Below are 21,067 nucleotides of genomic sequence, written 5' to 3'. Positions count from 1 at the left end.
GGAACAAGAGGGAAAACATTTCTCCTTGCTCTACTTGTCTTTGTAATACTGCTTCAGCATTTCAATTAGGTACATCTAGCAAAAACTATACTGATAAGTTGTACTGTATCTTACCTCTGTCACTGTCATATAGATATGCAAACTTGTTCCACTGATAGTATTCAATCAAGCTAAGAAGAGCTCCCTTAAGGTCAGGTCTCATCTGAATGACAAATGGGTGTGTTCCATCAGTCGGAAAACTGGGAGTTATGAAGGAGACATGAAGAGTTCCACAAAATGATGTTATAGTATTTACTGACTTCTTGTCATAGAATCCAAAAATTGCAAAGACGCCTCTTGAAAACTGGGAGCAGACTAGAAGAGATAGAAACAAAGAGAGATCAAATTGTATGAAACAACATGGATTTGTAAAAGTTTGTTTGAAACCTATTACATATTTATGTTCTACAAACGTATACTCACACACTTAAATTAATGGAGAAAGACAATATTTCTAGATATAACAATATATCTCATATTATTAATCACTAACAAAACTTGATATATCAAAAGCTACCTTAATACATGATATAATGTAATAATGTATTATATGGTTTACACTCAAAAAAGAATTATTTCAGAAAGAAAACATAATGGCTGATTTATTAATTCCGTGTATATTTTAAAAAACAGTATTCCAAGCACAAAAGCAAGCTGAAATTTCTTTAAAAATTGATAATTTCGTGTCTGACTATAGCACAATTATTGAAATTGCTACTTTTTATCCTACTAAATATAATCTGGTTTTGGTGACAAGGCTTTTTTAGACTTTTCTTTCTTGCAAAATACCTTCAAACAAATACATTTTCCATTTGTACTGCTTGAGGAAATTGCGCATTCAAAACGACACACCAAACACACAAAACAGCAAACAGAAAACAGGATAGAGGTAGTGGCACTGTATATTGTTGCATTCTAGTGCATTGTTTAATTAAATGTTTAATATCAGCTTTTTAGGACTCAGCAAAAACAGGTCTTCTGGATAACACTTAAGGTCACATACAAGAAAGAATAATCTCGTGATTATTCTTTTTTTTTTTTTATCAGTGCTACAGACAATTCAAGCCAATAACAATGCTGATCAGTGCAGCCTGGGTAAACACCTATGCTTTCTAGGTCATTCTGTTCATTGACACAGCAAATCATAGATTATTAGGGTTAGAAGGCACCTCAGGAGATCATCTAGTCCAACCCCCTGCTCAAAGCAGGACCAATCCCCAAATGGCCCCCTCAAGGATTGATTTCACAACACTGAGTTTAGCAGGCCTATGCTCAAACCACTGAGCTATCCCTCCCCCTCAACAGTGCATGTGTAGAAGAATATATGGTTCTGTTTACTAAAACTGGGGCAAGGAGGAGAATAACTGAAATATTCACTCTACTTCTGCTGTGTTATCCCTGAACATCTGTGTTATCTGACTCACATTTCTTCTCTCTGCTTTCATACTCTGTATGTAGTCACTTGAAATAGTAGACAGATCCATCAAGAGCATATGCCCATTAATCTTGACTGCAGTCCTTCAACACAATGTGCTGAGATCTACTTTCAATTGAATTGATGTAAATCTGGCGTATAACAGAAGATGATGTTGCCCAAGTATTAATTATGACAATAATTGACCACGGAGACTATATTTTAGGGCATTGACACTCAAACCCAAACCTCAGTGGTTCAGAAGCCAAATTAGCAATCAACATTACCCATAAATAAGAGTAGTGTGAATTCATTGTTTCATTTTATATAGTACTATATATTCATATGTAAAAAGTATGACAGGGGAAATATTTAATTAAATACATATATATATTTAGTAATAATAGTACTTGGTCAGTCATTTATATGTATATCTATATCTATAATTCTCACAGCAAAATGACTGACCAAGTACTATAATTTTATCAACGAAAATTAGTTAATAACATAGTAAAAGCATCCTGATTGGTTAATAATTAAATCACACAGTGTTTTAATATCATGTGCTGCAAAGAGTCAATGAAGCCACATTAAAGAGCCACTTGGGTCTGGCGAGCCTCAGTCTGAGTATCACTGTTTTGGGGAATAAGTAGAGGGGTAGAATTAAGGTTGAGTTAATTTCAGAATTAACTGACTTCTCATTGATTTGTTTCTCAGACTTTGACTAGTATTAATGAAATGTTTTCTATTTTTAATTTTCTTGGTGTCATAAGCTAGCTGGCCCTTTAAGGCAAGCCAGGCTAACCTTTGCCTGTGACCAAGCAGCTAACCTCCATCTGATGGTAATATGACAACTTAATGATAATTAGTGATCCAGTCTGTAAAAGGGTTAGGAAACGATTATACAAACAGAGAAGAGAACTCAGTTAGGGATTATGTTGTATGGGTAAGAAGCAGGAATATTGAGGTGACAGAAAAGACTTGGGAAATACACAGGGTTTCATGTTCTCCATAGCTAAAACCAAAAGATTGATCTTTACAAAAAGTATAGCTACAAAGCAATGGAAACTGTATCTGTATGGAGAACAAATAGATACAGTTAAAAGGTTTAAATTTCTAGGACTAATACATGACTAAATTATTTTGGAAAGAGCATATAGACTATGTTAAAGATAAATGCAAAGGAAGGATCAACCTATTTAAAAGTATTGCTGGAACTAATTGGGAGGCAGATAAGAAAAAAACATTACTGATGGTATACAGAGCCTTAATCAGAGCAGTTATTGACTATGGCTGCCAAGCTTTTTGGGTCGGCAACAAAATCAGCACTTTAAAAATTAGATTTAATACAAGCACGGGAACTATGAGTTGTGTATGGTGCATTTATTACAACATATACATGTGCTACACATAGCTGCTAATGAAATGCCAGTTACACCACAAATGAAATTATTGGACCTAACTTCCTGGGCCAAAGTTAATGGGAATTGCAAAGATGGAAGTACCAGATAAATATATGAAGATTGTTGGGAATTCAATAGGCAACCTATAGCACACAATGTTGGAGCTCCAGCTGCTGTTTGAGTGAAAATGTGGAGCTGAAAGACAAGGAAAAGCTAAAGGAAGTCAGAACTGTTACTTATGGAAAAAATAGTTATGGATGGAAATTAACATGTCTAAATGTGGATTTAGATTTATTTTATAAACTTGTTGGTAAAAAGGAGACAATAGGTATAAAAAATAAAGTATACCAGTATATAGCTAAAACTGGGGTTGTTTTTGTCAACTATATATATGTGGGTCCAAAAAAGGGGAAAAAAAACTGTGAAGACTAGGGACAGCATATTGTTTATGAAAATTAGGAATTAGGACATCTAAAAGAACATCCAGTTTTGTAGCTGTCATGACAGCTGACCTAGTAGTAATAATGCTGGTGTTAAACTGGATCTAGGATGTACACTTAGCAGTAGTGGTCATTTTTTTTGACTCAATATCAGGCCTTATGGCAATAAAAAAGGAAGTCTCTATAAGCATAAGTGATTTACTCAACTAAATTATATTTCTAATAACAGTACAGATGGGAATACATGTAGCATTAGCCTGCATCCCAGCACATACTGGGATAGCAGGAAACAAAATAGTGGACAAAGCAGCTAAAAGGACTGTAGGAATGGAAGGATTGATAATATCCTGCAGTAAACTGGAATTCAAAACCTTAGTACAGAAAAAATTAAAAGAGAAACGGCAAAAAAAATTGGATCAATTAAAAAAAAGAGGAAGATTTTTTTTTAAATTTTGCTCTGGAGTTGAGGATAACAACATACTTCAGGCCTGCATAGGAAAAATGAATTGATTTTGTTTATAATACTAACTGGTCATTATGGTTTAAACAAAAATATTTTTGAATAAACACAAAGATGGACTATGTGCATGCTGTAAAATACAAGAGAAAATTGAACATCTTTTATGGATATATGAGGGTTGAGAAAGAAAGGGAAAATTTAAATGGCTCAAAGTAACAAAGTTACATTATGTTATTTAGTGAAAATATGAGGGAAATGGGGTAGTGTAGTATTAGAAAGCAATTGCTACATGACCTGAAAGACACAGGGCAGAACAAGAGACTATAAACTGTCCAGTATTTAGGAATTATAGTTGGTGGTGGCTCTAGACTTTCCAGTCAAGTCTGCTTCACCATGGGCAGGAAAAAAAACAAGAAAAAGGGATGGAGAGGCCACAGAGAAGTAGGGCTGCCAGGTGCCTAGTCGAAAAGGGTGCTGGTGGTGATGACTGGAAAACTAAAAGTCCAGTCAGCACAGCGGAGCTAAGGCAGGCTCCCTGCCTGCTGTATCTCTGCACAGCTCCCAGAAGCAGTGGCATGTCCCCCCTCTGGCTCTTAGGTATAGAAGCAGCCAGGGGGCTCCGCATGCTGCCCCCACCCCAAGTGCCAGCTCCACAGCTCCAATTGGCCAGGAATCTGTGAATGGGGCAGTGTGCAAAGCTGTGGCTAATGCCTAGGAGTCAGAGGGGGGACATTCTGCTGTTTCCAGGGGCTGCTTGAGGTAAGCGCCGCCTGGAGCCTGCACCCCTGACCCCCTCCCATACTCCAACCCCCTGCCCATATCCCCTCCCATCCTCTGAAGCCCTTGGTCCCAGCCCAGAACCCCCTCCTTCACTCCAAATCCCTCAAACCCAGTCGCACACCAGAACCCACACCCCTAGTCCCCCCCACACACACACAGTCCCTGGGGAAGGGAGACCATGAGGGAAGAACTGCTAGGACAAGAAGCAATAAAGGAAGAACTTTGCAGGGAGGCCCTCAGGGAGGGCCAGTAAGAACACTTCAGTGGAGCCTGAGAGGGGTGTTAGAATTATTATTTAGATGTTTAGCTTAGACTGTCAGTTGGACCTTTTGTTACCCCAGAAAAGGACAGAACTTTGTGACTTGGCTGGAGGGCCGAGCTACAGAAGACCTGCAGAGAAGAAGATGGCTAGCAGGAGGCACCACAGACGTGGACTGCTTACAGACTCTCATCCTGACATAAGTGCACTGCCTTATCACTGTTTTCTAATCAAAGAGAAAATAAAAGAGAGTATCAAGTAATTTTTCTTTTCTTTTTTCTTTATCATTCTGCCTATCTTGCCTGCCTCTCTCTAGCACTGAGAGTCCACCTCTGAACTCTAAAAATGTATACCACTACCATCACCACGGCATCTGAATACTAATGCTATGTCTACACTGCACTCCAGTGGTTGCTGCAGGTACAGTGAAAGGCTTTGGCGGAGGGGGGAGGTGGGAAGGGAGCAGGGAAAGGCTCTGGCAGTGGGGAGCCACTGGATTTTTCCCCTACTGCCTCCTCTCTGCCAAAGCCTTTCTTAGCTGCTGGAGCCTTTCCCTGCACTGAGGAAAGACTCCGGCAGCAGGGAAGCAGTTGGACACTACGCTGCTAAAAACAGCAACGTAGATAGGGAAGGCACTGCTAGGGCATATACAGAACTATGCATAAACCCACAGGGTTCAAATATGCCTAAGCAGTACCTCACTGTCTCCACTGCTACTTCTACTCATGCTGAGGGGTGTGCAGAGTATGTATTTTATGTACCACTGTAAGGGCCGTGCAGTGTAAATATATCTAAAGGGTGAAATCCTGACCACATTGATTTCAGTGGGGCCAGGATTTCACTCCAAGTGTACAGATCTCAGATGTAAAAGTAGAAATGAAAGTAATCAAAGAAAAAAATATAAAGACTTCTAAGGATCCCTCACTACAGTAAGATACGACAGATCTACCAGGGCTAGAACTGAATATATTCTAGTCAGGAATCCCCTTTTCAATGCTATAGCATTAGAAATTTCCCATTTTTTCTTCTGAAGGACTATAAGCTGTGGACTTTAAGCTTATTATGGATATAGAACAGGGGTAGGCAACCTATGGCACGTGTGCCAAAGGTGGCACGTGAGCTGATTTTCAGTGGAACTCACACTGCCCGAGTTCTGGCCACTGGTCTGGGAGCTATGCATTTTAATTTAATTTTAAATGAAGCTTCTAAAACATTTTAAAAACCTTATTTACTTTACATACAACAATAGTTTAGTTATATATTATAGACTTATAGAAAGAGACCTTCTAAAAATGTTAAAATGTATTACTGGCACGCGAAACTTTAAATTAGAGTGAATAAATGAAGACTCGGCACATCACTTCCAAAAGGTTGCCGACCCCTGGTGTAGAACTTAATATTGGCAAGTGTTGGGAACATTCTACATTTGGGGGAAGGAAGGATCTCTCTCTCTGGCAGGTTATTTTGTTTCAGGCTTTTTTTTTTTTTTTTTTACAAATTGGATTTATCTAATGGATCTGCAATTTATCACATGCACATCAATACCACCTGTGGATAGAATCTGTATGTGCCTAAAATCTCCACAACTGCAGTTCATTTCTCAGTAGGTATCTCTGCAGGTTTCTAAGAAAGGCTGTATACTCTCTGAAATTGTCTTCCTATGTTTTAAACTACTGAAACTCCCAGTTCTAGTTACTACTTTTCTATTCTTGGTTGATAAGAATCAACTGTCAAAAACAACTAGATGCTTCCAACACTCCCAAGAACAAAGAATCTCTTAAACAAAGAACTCCTTAAACTCTGCCAAGTGAAGGGACTACAATCCTGCAATCCTTGCATGGGCCGCACAAAGGAGTGGGGTTGGGAAGCTTCTTTAAAGGTTAAAATGTTCCTCACTCCTTAACTCCTCCACTGGGCAGCTAAGCAGGGGGCAGTCAGAGTCCAGCCTGAAAGAAATAAAGCTAGGGAAAAAAAGTATTCTGATATCTTCAATGTAGTCTAATTTTATCAGTCACACATTGTGTAATGATGTTTGCTGTGCTGTTAGAACTGATTACAAAAGTTATTTAAATGAGTGATATTTAAAGACAACAAAAATATTCACTTTGAGGCTCATTTACTTCGAGAAGGTTGCACAGATGGGAAAACAGAATTTGCTCCTGATAATCTATATAAACTGTCAAGCAGTAGGAAACAGCATACAATTTCAAATGTTAAACTATCTGGTCCAGTCAGAATACTGATGTCAATTTTAAACCTGGACTACATTTTCCCCCACCCACAAGCATTAATCTTATTATTATATGCTGAAATAGCCCAAGCCTGTGGTGCTTTCATGCGCAAAACTCCCGTTAAAGATCAATGGGAGGTCATCCATCGAATGCCAGCAAGAGACACATTTACAATATGCTCCTAGACTTGTCACAAGGCAAATGGTCTCAATGATTCTGGGGCATTTGGCCTCTTGGGAGCAGGAGGAAGAAATGAGGAAAGATGCTCATATGTATATATAAGATGAACCAGTGAATAATGTAAAAACTCTAATTCTTTTTGGCAGAATTCCCATTCCGCAAGTGTCTACAGTGATACTACTATTGTTGGGGGACATTAGTTTTACAATGGTGAATCACAAGCTGTTCACTGTTATTAGGTTAAATAAATCATGATGATTAGGACTCACAAACCACTGTAACATGAATGATATATTTAATTAAAAACTTTATAAGCAACTGCCAGAGTTAATTTCTTTCAAGCTGTCATATTTTCCAGTGTTTTTCTTGTGTATATACTGTCCTTTTTGTTAGGACTGGAAAATGGCCTACCTGACAACATAAAGATTAGTGGAAAGCAAATCCATTACATAAAATTCGTGGAGAATAGTTGTCCGCTCTGACACATAACTGCTGATCATCAAAAATGAGATAAAACAATACAAGGTACTGGAGAAAGAAGAGACCCCAGTAGGTTTTGCTCTCATTCAGCAAAGCATTTAAGTTTGTGATTTAGTCCCATGGAAGTCAATGGAACTTAAGCACATGCCTAAACTTAAATCTGCTAAAATGCTTTGCTCGATTGGGAGCTAAAACACTTGGTTACTCCATTATAATCTCTTGCCTTGACAACTGTAACCATCTCTTCTTGGGCTCCTTGCTATTATCATATTGTTCCCCTACAATCTGTCCCAAAATACAACAGCTAAAATTATCTTCTTTGACTTTTGGCCAGACCATATCAACCCTCTTTTTAAAAATAATTCCAAAGGCTTCCACTTGCTTGCTGTTTTGTGTTCAAACTTCTTGTCTTCATCTTCAAAGCCCTGCAAAATTCTTATCTTATCAAAACTCAGCTTATATTTTAATATTATCTTTTCCCCTCCTCATCACCTTTTCAATGGCAATTAGACTGTAAGCTCTCTGGGCAATACTGTCATGATACTTGGTTTTTTTTCTACATTGTTGGGGCTAAATAATAATAATTAAAAAAAAAAACAGCCACAGAAATTATTTGACTCCTGTCATTAGTAGCCTGCTTTAAAAAAGAGATGTTAAATATACAGTCTACATATTACATTCATTTTGGTCCTTAATATGAATCCAGTCCTTGAAATATCTAACTTTAAAAGAGTCACTGCAGATTTAAGAACTTAAATATGAAAATTCATAATATGAAATTATCAAAAAATATGTACATTTGTTGCATTATAATATGGTCTCAAATGAAGGGTAGTTAAATTTCTTCAGTCCTTATCAAGGTGAACATCGACAGAGGCATAAAGTGAGTCAGAAATGGTTTCCTTAAAGTATGTATGTAGAACCGGTTTCTAGTAATGTCTTTCTAAACCATCATCTCCTACATAGAAGAAAGATAAACCTAAATGTCCTTAAAACTCAAAGACAATGTAGGAGGAAAAAATCCTTGAATTCAGTTAGTAAATGTTCAATTAAGTTATTGTAGCAGGTGCTTAGCAGGATCGTCAACTAGTTATAAGTTTCTATACTTGGTCTTCACCCAAAGGCAAATATTTTCAGTAAAATCTCATCTGATTTTAGCCTTTTAATGCTCATATTTTGATCATAAGCATTAATCTACTGTAATTATAGTAGACTAGTTTGTTTTGACTTTTTGTGCTAACTAGAAGGGGTGGGGGGCTTGGCAAAATTTGATTTTTTTTGTATATTCATGGTTAATATCTATTTTTATTTTTAATCTTTTTTTCTGATTTTTATCAGTACATTTTCATATCAGTACTTTAGGAGGCTCTCAATGCAGCTGTGGGGCAATTGGTACCAGATCTCTGCAAGCACAAGATGTGGGGAAAGTTGTGAGCCTTGCAGGACAGAGCAGAGACTGCCAGCCATAACTGCAAGGAGGAAGATGAACCCCTGGTCACAGGCGAGGCCACCCCACTGCTGAACGGCTCATGCTTACAAACAGCCCCCACATTTCAGTTAGTGAGTGGGGTTGCACAGGTCTCCCTACAGGGCCACTAGGTTTAAGGTGAGAGGAGTAAAATATCAGGACACGTTGGGGGGGTGAAAAATCGGGATGGGAGTGGAGGGTAATACGAGCCTATATAAGAAAAAGACCCCAAAATTGGGACTGTCCATATAAAATCAGGACATCTGGTCACTCTAAGGGCTACAGAACTGATGACCCTGGATCCCGGTACATGCAAGGTACAGGGGAGGTTGCACTTGCCAATACAATTTCAGTGTGTCAGGTGAAATCAATGCGTACCGCCATTTACCAATTTAAACTGAATCCTGCCAAGCCTACAAACACAATTTTATTTGCTATAGAATCTATGGTACTAATTGTTGACTGAATCAAAATAATTCCGAGACTAACATAGGGACATAACTATATATCAAATTTCAGAGCAAGTTATTTAATCATGTCCAATAAAGTAATGATTCCCTCACTTCTAAAGAAAATATGGCACAAGAGTAGAGAAACAGCTAAAAAGGGCCAGAAGATAAAGGAAAATGCATGTTGGGCTGAAAAGTTGATAGATGACGAGGAAGCAGCCAGGAAATGGGAGACAGAAATTGAATATCCACTTGGTAATTTCAACAATCATTCAGCTTCAATGATAGGCCATGTTAGAAACAAATGGACATCAGAAGAGAACAACAAACAATGATATAGTGAACAAAAGTAGTAAAGAACAATTAAGACCCACAGCTGCCAAAAGAATTCTTAGATGATAGATGCTACATTAGAAAAGCATTATGTGAATAAAGCAACAATATGGATTGTTTTCAAAAGCTATCAACCAAATGCAGCCTAGCAGAAAGCATGGTATCTTCTCAGCAAGGCTGAAAGGTGAAACATACAACAATGGCAATTCAGAATCTGAAAACTATTGTAGTTCAGGACAGCATGATCTAGAAATATGGTGGTGGGGGGGAATAATTATGCACAGTATTGCCAACCCCAACCATTAAAAACCATGAGTCAAGCCGCACAAAATAATTAGTCTTTTTAAAGCCATACATTTAGATTTTGTGCAATTTGCTGTCCAGTTAGCTTAAAGTTCTCAAGATTTTCTCTGCAACAATTAGGGCTAGAAACCTTCCCTTTTATTTTATTTTATTGTAAATGAATGCTGAGATTCTCATATAATCCCTAAATTCAAGCAACTGGGCCTTCAGGGGGAAAAATCACAAGACTGGGGACAAAATTGCAAGGATTGGCAATACTGGATATATAGGCTTAAATTAGACAATTCAAATGATTAAAACTAGGAAGATATGTTGCGGTTGGAGCCTGATTTTCCTTTACCCGAAGGTTTACATTTATACTAATTTTAAAGGTCCTTTTATACTATCAGAACAGTGTAAAGAAGCCTTACTGTGCGCCATAGTAGGCCCTGTCCTGTACCTTAGCCCACACTTTTTTGCATAGTTATCTCATGCAGAACCAGAGTTGGGCCATAATGAACAAATGCTTTGTAATTTTTTTCCTTTTGCAAATTCTGTACATGCATCAGATTTTCAACTTTCAATACTATTGAATGATATGATTACTGAATAAAGCATGCTAAGGAGTGATAAAATTTGACACAGTAAATTCAAATCCCAAACATAAGAAAATGATAATTTACTCAGCGAGGAATTGCACATCTTCCATACATTTCTGTAGAGTTCTCAGGACTCTGCTGGGCTCATAATCTAAGGTATTATCAATCACAGTGGCTATACGCTTCCCTGAACCATGGATTCTATGGTCTGGCAACTCTGTTGAACAGTGGAAGTACAAATTTGTCAGCCTTCCAAATCTATCTGAAATCACAATGTAATTCCTCAAAGCTCAACTTTAAGCACTAGTAAAGATACCTACAGATAACTGACGCAAGCTGACAGGAGGCTGCGGAGGCAGATTATTCCCACCTGCCTATAATCTTTTTTATATATATGAAATTTACTACTATATTTAAATTTGTGTTTATTTTTTTCTGCTGATTAAGGCTGATCCTGCAAAATTTTACTCATATGAGCAGCACTTACTTACACTAATAGTCATTAAGACTACAGGAGAAACAAGATGGGTGAGGGAATATTTTTAATCTCCTTGTTTCTTTCATATCGTGGGACCAACACAGTTACAACAAACACTGCAAATGTCAAGACTACTTGTGAGAGAGTAAAGAGGGCCCCGATCAGTGAAAGTTTACAAGATTGGGCTCTATATTTGAAAAACAATGCCAATATAACATTTCCTTTGTCTTCTGTAGTAATTTTGCACAGTAACATGCATTTAGACTTGAATCATGAATTCTGTTTGGATTTATGCCTAATAAGTACTGAGTAGGTGTTTCCATTAAAACCATTGTTAGTTAAATTGGCATTATCAGGAAGCTATTTCAAAATGAGAACACATTTAAAGAGAAATTGTATTGGTTAAAAGGATATTGTACTGATACTTTAATTCCAAAAACATAAGCTTATTTTTAAAAGGAAACAAAGAGCTTTTTACGAAACCTAGAATTAAATGGAACTGTTTAATTATTTCATTTATTTATTTTTATGAAAAACCTTTGTTCTTGGTTTAAATGCAAACAGTGTAGCATAGTGCTAATGCAGGAGAACTAGAAAGTTAAACAAGTCAATTCCAGGCTGAGAGAAATGCAAGTAAATAAGAAGTATAAAAATTAGATACTGATTTTATTAACATACCTGCTTTAGTTTTTTTTAATCTCTGACTTTAACCTGACCATGAACCTTCTGTTTGAGAAAATTTTCTTCCCGTAATGCTATGGGAAATTTATGACCAATATTTCTCATAGAGTTTGTGTCTTTGCCAGCACTTACAAATTATAGTAATTTTAACACTTATACCAATTTTCAGCCATAGTCTTTAAGTACTTGATAAATTATTATCCCCATTTTATAAGGGAAGGGGTGGGTAACTGTCTCAGAGAGGCACAATGATTTATGCAAGGCTATGCTGCAATTCACTGGTAGGGTCAAAAATAAAATGTAGGACCCTTGATGTCCAGATCCATGCTTACTCCTCTAGGAACTTGATGCTGCTCTTCGTTTGAGGCTACTGCAGCTGCATAGTAACCATGAACTTTTGCTGTAATTTGACTACTAGGAAAATTGTTTTAAAACAGGGCTTTGGAGAGGAGCCCAGAGCTGGAGTGTGGAACAGCTCCAGAGCAGTGGACCTGCAGGTTTTTGCCTGGAGCTGGACCTGCGCAGGAGCACAGCTCCAAAAGCCTGTTTTAAAATTATTACATTTTATTAAAACTATACTTTTTTTTACTATTATTATTTATTTACTTTTGAATGCTTGACACACAAGTAATAATACCTCCCCAAAAGCACTGTGTATTTTTGTTTATTGCTTTAAAATAATCAAGTATTATGATTGTTGTACACTGTTATACAGCTATATTGTATTTTAAAGATACTTCAGAATGAATAATTATTAGATGGCATGGGAATAATTTAGCATGAAATTAATTGTAATATATTGCTTAACAGAAATTGATAAAATTTGCAGTTTTCCTGTTTTGACAATTATTGTTATTGATTACATAATAGCTAGTACTTGGTATAAAGATGAATACAAAAATGTTATTTTTGGCCTGTGCATAAATTTTTGAAAATACTAGTAATGAAACATGGCATAGGAAAGATAAATTCTACTAGACAAATATCTGAAAATATCTTTTCAATTATATAATAACACTATTTGGGTCAAATGGAATTTATGTCTTCATGAATTTAAACAGCAGGTCAGGTACAGTTCAGAATGAACATATTTTTCTGTGCCAAATTCTCAGCTGATGTAAATCTGCATAGGTCAATTAACCTGAAAGGAATTATGATGATTTACACCAGATGAGAACATGATTTTCCATTTTAAACATGACTATTAATACAAACTCTTAAAAGTAACTGAAATGTACTATATTTAACAGAAGAAGTTCTGTAACCTCATTTAGTATTGCTGGAAGCATGTTCTTTTCTATATTTCAGTAAACTCACCATCTTTCACAGTACCTATGAGATAGTTTTTATGTATAATTGAATGTTTAAAGTCACATCAACAGACTGAGAAACTAGTTACTGAGTGGAAGTTGTCATAAATAGATAGCTAAGGGTTAATGTTTCTTTTACCTGTAAAGGGTTAACAAAGGGAACCAAACACCTGACCAGAGGACCAATCAGGAAACTGGATTTTTCAAAAAAAGAGAGAGAGATATACTCATATCATAGTAAACTCAACCATCATTCACAGTACATAAGATAGATTATTTTATTAATTACCCATTGTACGAGAATTGTTTTAGTTATGTGAATTTCTAGTCAGTCAAAATAAGAACTTACTAGTCTGAAAGGAAATTACTAGTTACATACGACTCACTCTACTTACACGATTTACATACCATACTGGCTGTCTAGGCACGCACTTTAAGTTTTTTGTCTTGAAGAGTGTCAGGGTAGAGGGGTTAGCCATGGTTAGCTGTTATCAGCAAAAACAACAAGGGTCTGTGCACCTTAGAAACCCGGGCTGTAACAAATTCTTTTTTGCATATGTCATAGCCATTTTTGTGGCTAAACACACTTCCTCAGTGCATGGAGTGGAAAAATACAGTAAGCAGGTATAAAGTATACCACAGACATACACCGGACCTACGATAAGAAGTGGTACAATGAAGCCGGGTCTTGCTAAAAGAGCCAATTGCAATTGAAAGCTTGATGGCTTCAAAATAAGTCAGTTAGTCCTCTAAGGTGCCACAATAGGAATGCTCATTTTTGTTTCCATTTGTTTTTCTCTTGAGTTCAGTGAATACCAGGAGCAGGCCTTTTGTATCCTTTTCTACCTAATTTAAGTACCAAGCCTGAAAAACACCATGTTGCAGTTTATTACTATCATCTTTTCAATTGGAACAAAATGCAGAGACTTTATGACCTGTTTTTCACACAATTAGGCTAAGTCAACTTGATCATATTGTATAAAAAACAATAATATTGACGCCTGGGTTGAATTGATTACACGAAGATTGTTTGGTATGCAGATTGAAGTAACTGTACAACATCACATACTTGATCCTAATTAGGCCATAGCATAATACGTAGTAATTATGTGTGTAAAATTTAGAATTTTTACATCGCTTAATTACACATACTTACTTCTGAAGAATCGCAGCGTCACTTAAATCCAGACATACATGCAAGTCAGTGAGAGAGCCTTAAATAAAATGTTAGATTCTCTGACACGCAAGACACCTGTCGGCTTAGCCACAGTGCCTCGCATCCAGATAAACATATTTCTTGACATTACAACGGAGGAACTGCAAGTAATATGTCGGCAATATTTAAAAAATTATCTCTGTGCAATAATGATACAACTAGCGAGAGTATTCATTCTGTGGCTCATATATCTAATAAGATTCGAAATAAATTATGGAATAGCGTTTCACCAGCTGAGGCCCATCACAGAATTTGTCACGGGAAGGGAACCTTAGGCAGAAATGTTTGTGAGAGACTGACAGCTGCAGATTCAGTCTTCAGAAAACATTTAATTTTTATGTAAGGCACGCTGCATCTTGTGATCCACAGAGCATTGGGCATTAAGGGAGAGTGAGTCCATTTCCTATTACGGCGTCCTTATCTGTTTATATTTTAGACCTTTATCAGGAAAAACACTTAAGTCCATTCGACGTTAACTTATTATATTTATGTGCTTAAGTTTCATTTGTTGACTTCAAATTTACAAGTAACGCAACACACCTCTAATTCCCGTCTCAGTAGGGCTGCTGTTTCCTGTAACTGAGGCCTTAAACATGATCTGCAACATAGTTTTGCGTGGTGTTAACTTTACTATCATCCTGTAAAAAGTGTTACCCGCCGGTATGATGTTAGGAGATGGTACTACTCAATGGTTAGCTTTAAATTTAAGTACATGCAGTAAGTGTTTGCAGAACTGGGGCTTAGAACTGTAAATGGCCTGATCTGTACATGCTGTTTCCCTAATTTGCAATACAGAGATGGTCAGCAACCTACTATCACAAATTGGACCCCTGGTCCTCGGTAGTATGTCTGTAAAAGTTCCATGCTCATCTTAGTGGTTACATAAAATAATACTGATAGTGGCATTTAAGATTTAGAGACATGATACGCACTAGCCCATTTAAATCATCTTAGCCAAAAGTGTAAAAACTCCTTATACCATTCAGAATAATTGATACACCTCAAGAAAGTGCTTTAGATGCTGTGGTATTGCTCGTTTAAATTAGAAATGGAAGTGACCTGATCGAATTTTAATACATTGTCTTATTTTTTGCAAAAGGATCCATGGAAATATGTATGTCGTAACCTAGACAGTCCACCGGATAAGAGGAAAAAAAGACTCATTTCTTAATGTCTCTCCAAAAGTAAATATGATGTTTTTGGCCATACATATATTATGAAATACCGATCTCAAAATTATCTGAACACATAAGTTGAATGTGATTGACTGATTTTTAATTCTGCTCCTGTGCATCATTATGAGTCATGTTCTCTGTGCCATAGCTCATCAATAGCAGAATGGACATCACCGAGGACTTAATTGCCTGCTGATGCTCCTTTGCTACCCTTGGAAGTGAATCTAAAAGATTATAGAAAACATAATTTTATTTTTTACTATTTTTTAATAAAGCAATCTTGTTGAAAAATTTGTCTCTCTAATAACAGTAATAATGAACTTCACTTTTTTGAATACTACACTTCTATTTTCTTATATATTTTATAACCAATGTTTGAGACTAAAAGGTAATGTAATGTGCTCCAAATTTAAGACAACAAAATTTACAGCAAATAATTTAGGCTTCTCAGAACAGCAAAGAGAAGATGGCAGTACTTTTGTCTCTAATTGTCACTTCTCCTAATTAAATTCTACCTTTCTGTCTTAACAGGCTAAAGCTGTCACCTGCTTGGTTTTGAAAAAAATTAAGAAGATATTTGATTTTATATCATTCCTAACAAAAATGAACTCATGGCAGCACTAAGATAGAATACGTTTCAGGTTTTATCTGTTTTCCCTCTGCATCCCCTTGGTTTTTTCCTTTAATTTTTTATCCTGCAGCTGTTATATTTCTTTTGCTTTTTATAATTCTTTTTCCTTTTAAAATGTTTAAAATATTTTATTTGAATAAATCTAATAAACATAAGATAATCCGTGAGCATGATATATTTATTGCATATTTGCAACACACTAGGAAAGGCTGGCAACTATTAATTAGACCTAAAAAAGACCAATCCCTCACATATATATTCCTGTGCATCTGTTTTCCTGCTTTATAATATGAGCATTTTAACGCACAAATTTCTAAATTGGACCCACTACATTTCTTATACAGGCCGCTCTAATTATACAAGAAAAATATTGTGGTGACCTATTGTCAAATCCAACCAAGCATATCCTATTTTACTAGACAAACACCACATTATCATTTCTAAGCCAGAGATTTTTGTTAATTCACAGCCTTGAAGGACAAGATTGTACCTTTAGACACTGAGAACCATTTCATTGAGTTAACAGACAAGTCTCAACTACCGCCTTCTATTCCTACCAAAAGATCCATTCTTTAACTGATGCTGGGAAGAGAAAAACTCTAGCTTTTTTTATTTCGGGTTAGAAGAACAATTTCTTTTGTTCTCTTTACTGAGTTGGTGCTACTTTTTCAAATGACGAGAGCTAGTCAATGTATTTGGTCTCACTTTCGGGAATGTTTCTTAATGTTGGAAATAGTAAATTTGAAAGACTGAGTATTACTTCCTTTTTTGTATTCTATTTGTTTCATTAACAAAGGAATGTATCAAAATAATCCTGCTCTCGTCCATCAGGGGCGGCTTGCCCTGGTAGGACCATTTTGGGCCCCAACGTAAAGGCGGACACGAAACGAAAGGGAAGGGAATTCTCTTTGTGGTTGAGATCTACGGAGGGTGAAATCTGCAGCACCCCCAGGGAAGTGGTGGAGAGGGGGGAGAGTAGAATCTTTTCTGTTTCCTAGTATTTGGGGTTGTCTCCTTTGTGGAATGAGGAGACATGCTTCTCTTGGTATTGTGATGTAAGAGATTGCATCCGTACTGGTTGTCCAGGTTAGCCCAGAGAGGAAAGTCGGGTGGGAGAGAGAGTTGCAGCAATACTCCCAGGTTAGCCCAGAGAGGAAAGTCTGGGTGGGAGAGAGAGGGGAAAGGGAAGTGGGATTTTCCCTTGGCCGGTAAGACTCAGAACTTCTGGGTCTTGGGGTCCCTCCAGGGAAAGTTTGGGGGACCAGAGCGAGGCAGGCGCTGTAATTCCTGTCTGGTGGAAGCGAGATAAGATCCAAGCTGGTAAGTAAGCTTGGAGGTTCATGCTAGGCACCCACATTTTGGACGCTAAGGTCCAGATTTGGGAAAGATGCTTATGATAGAAGTGTTTTGCATTAAACTGGCTAGAAACCAGGGTTAGATTTATAAAACCAGTTTCTCACCCCCTGAACTGAAAGGATCTGGGAGTATTGCCAAAACAGTGTGCACAGCACCTGGTTAAAGCCTCTTATGTTGCTCAATAACATGGAAACATGGTTGGATTCAGCCCAGTGCTCCTTTGCTGGAAGAATAGTGGCTATGTAATGAGGCTCAGAAATCAAAACTGGTGTAAATCAGAAATCATAAGGAATTTGATATGGATGAAGTCATTTCCCCGGGGAGAAAAAACAGTGGAAAATATGGAAATATACAGTAGCTGTTAGCAATCTTTATGTTTTTGGACTAATGATGTCACAAAAATAAAATTGGATTCCAACTTTATGTAAAACTACCTTAGTTAATGTTGTGGTGTGTGAAATCTTTTAAAAATATTTTTTCATCAATTTCTTCCAATCCTTTAAACCAGCAAAAACTTAATGAATCGTGCACATTCTCTTTTCACAATTTCATATGTGTAGGAACAGATACTATTACACCAGGTCTATACACAAAGTTATACCAGTTTAATTGATTGTGTGGTTTTTAAACTGATTTAGTTAAACTAGTGCAAAGTACTGTGTACATGCTCTTTTGTCTATGTGAACCTGGCTTACATCAGTTTGAATTGATATAAGAGTATCCAAACAAAGTTGCAATTGTTTAACTAAATCAATTTAAAAAATACAATTTCAGTTAAACCAGTGCAATTTTGTGTAAAGATCGGGGCTTAGGCTGCTACTTGGATAAAGGGGTGGGGATACTGTCTGTATGATGTGCCAGTAAAGCCACAGAACAAATGGAAAATGATAATCCACTGAATTTCTACTTGAACGCTGATATTTCCAAAGTATGTGTTATTTCTTAGCTGAGCAAAACTAACATGATGTCAAAAAATATCTACTGTGCATGCAAGATCAGTGATTCATTTTTACAAAATGAGCTTTTTCATCACAGAGATTGTCTTAATTCTTTACAAGTTTATCATAAATTAATGGCAATAAACATTAATTAGCATATTTACAAACACTACTTTGTAAATAGTAGAATACTAAGAAATTATAAATAGATCATTGCAATTTCCTTTGCAAATGTTTCATGCAACTGTATATTCAAATGTTCAGGATACCAATTTAGTTTAAAAGTGATGGTTTTGGGGCACTTTTTATTAACTGTGTGGTGGGGGCAAAAATCATCCTTTGCTTGTATCAAATATTATTTTGCATTAAGAAACAATTCTTGATTAAAGCACCAAGTAGGAAACATTTCAGTTTTTACTGGTAACATACTAACAAAAGAATGCATGCATGCTCAAATATCACTAGGTTTTGATGAATTCCTAAAAAAGTCACCCTGTAACTGTGACTCTCACAGTCTGAATCTCATAATATTTGGTGTTTCTCAAACTCCCAGCTGCTGGAACCAGATTATAATGTGAAATCTCGACATTTTTTAAAGTGAATTTCTGACTCTCCTGGCTGTGAGAAAAGCTTGGAAATGTGAACCTAAAAGCTCCAACACCAGAAGGCAATAAATAAATAAATAAATAACCTTCCAAAATGTGTTTTTTTTTAATTATTATTATTGAGACCTCACTCATGATTTTGGAACACTGGGTGTTGGTAATTTTGTGCAGTAAATCAAGTATCCTGGCTCTTAAAGACTAGATTCAGAGGCCATTCAACACAATCTGCCATCCTAGTCAATACTACACTGTGCCACCCCCACACCACTCAAATTTGGCCTCCCTGCTCCTCTGTCATGACTCAGCTGAGTGAGCGATGTTGCAACTTTGCAGATGGCTTCACAGGGTCACACAGTTTGGCCCAGCCACTCCTCTGTCATGATGGAAGGGTGGCTGGTCCAAATCTGCCACTCCTGGCAGCTGCCAAGAAATCTGCCATCTTGGGCAGCTTCCTAGCTTGCTTATACAGACAGAGTGGCCTCTGGTTAGATTGTGACTTTAGGTAGATCCCTGAGTAAAAGAAGTTGTGCGCATTACACAACCCAAGGAGGCATCTCACAATTCCTCCCCTCTTCTTTGTTCTAAGGGGTAGTTATTTGGTATATTCCAGCATCAGATTAGACGCTCCGTGCTCTAGCTTTGTTCTGCTGAGCAGCAATTGGAGAGGCAGGGAACTAAAGCTGTTTGCTTATGCCCTACCCACCCATCCCTGGGATGGGGAAGTAAGCAGGTCCGCAGCACCTGCTTACTCCTACATGTCTGAACTCAAACACCTAGAAGCTTATGGAAGGATAAATTCAAGCAAACAAGGCAAGTACAGGCAACATAATCCCTATGCTGCAATTGACATAAGGATAAAATAACTGATTTTTTTTCCTGGTCTGAGACTCTCCACATTTAGACATTGTCCCATCATATAGTTGTAAAGCTCTGAGGAAGAAATTACTCTTGCTTAGTTATTAAAAATAGTGAAGGAAGGCTTTACTGAAGGGCAAGCCAGAAAAAGTTGTCACTGTCCAGAAGATTCATACTTTATGCTGAAATGTTTTTATTTCAAACCTAGCAGAAAAGGCAAAGTTGCAGTTTGATGTGGGTTGGATGAAGAACAGGGTGTGGGGCAGGATTTCATTCACTATTAGATGTATTTAATTGCAACATCACTACTGCACAGTTAAAAATTCTACTAATAAAAAGAGCTCAGTGCATAGACTTTAGTTTTCAGCTTCAGTTTGTTGGGATTTCTCCCATATTTGTGGGTAATTTACATGAGCTGGTCACCTTAATATTAACGGGAACTTTAATTGCATATATGCTAGGTATTACGGGTGAAAGCTCCAGTATAAGGTGTCTACACCTGTTACATTCCACTCAGTGTGTAGGCCATATGTTAGACCTAAGCAAAATGGTGAATTCTACTTTAAGAATAGATTATGTGCATAGGAGAGTATATTTTGCTTCAATATTACCTTTGGGGGTAGAAAGCAGGGATGGTAGAAAATGGAGAATGGAAAGCATTTGAAATCAGTAGTCTATTTCACAACACTGTGACAGAGAAAATTCCACACACAGAGCACTATTTAATAAATGAGATGCTGCTTACTGTTTAATCCCATGGATGGTCTAGATATGGTTTCATTTGGCTGAGTAACATCAGACTGCAGCTTGCCTGAAGCAATGGCTTCACTGGAGCCGTGCTCTGATTTTCATATTGAGATGTCTATGCTATCGACAATTTTGCAGTGTAAAATGTGTATTTCTTTGCTTTTAGTGAATGTCACTTGTTTTATAATCTCCTTTTTTCTTTATTATCAGAGAATATAGCTAGAAAAACATATGGGCCAAATTCTCATATCTCATTCA

The 21,067-nt window shown here is 37.0% G+C and overlaps 1 protein-coding gene across 7 annotated transcripts in view; it reads right to left on the bottom strand.

Moving 5' to 3' along the window:
- The window catches only part of GRIA2 (glutamate ionotropic receptor AMPA type subunit 2), a 124,124-nt gene that overhangs the window by 80,670 nt on the left and 22,387 nt on the right, over positions 1–21,067 (bottom strand). For all 7 annotated transcript variants that reach the window (XM_032778556.2, XM_032778550.2, XM_032778553.2 and 4 more), the window contains exon 3: positions 115–354. In XM_032778556.2, the coding sequence (XP_032634447.1) occupies positions 115–354 (240 nt within the window). The remainder of the gene's footprint in view (positions 1–114; positions 355–21,067) is intronic.

The sequence above is a fragment of the Chelonoidis abingdonii genome, chromosome 5 (assembly GCF_003597395.2).
Source record: "Chelonoidis abingdonii isolate Lonesome George chromosome 5, CheloAbing_2.0, whole genome shotgun sequence".
In the NCBI taxonomy this organism is placed as follows: Eukaryota; Metazoa; Chordata; order Testudines; family Testudinidae; genus Chelonoidis; species Chelonoidis abingdonii.
This window is presented reverse-complemented; position numbering and strand designations above follow the sequence as displayed.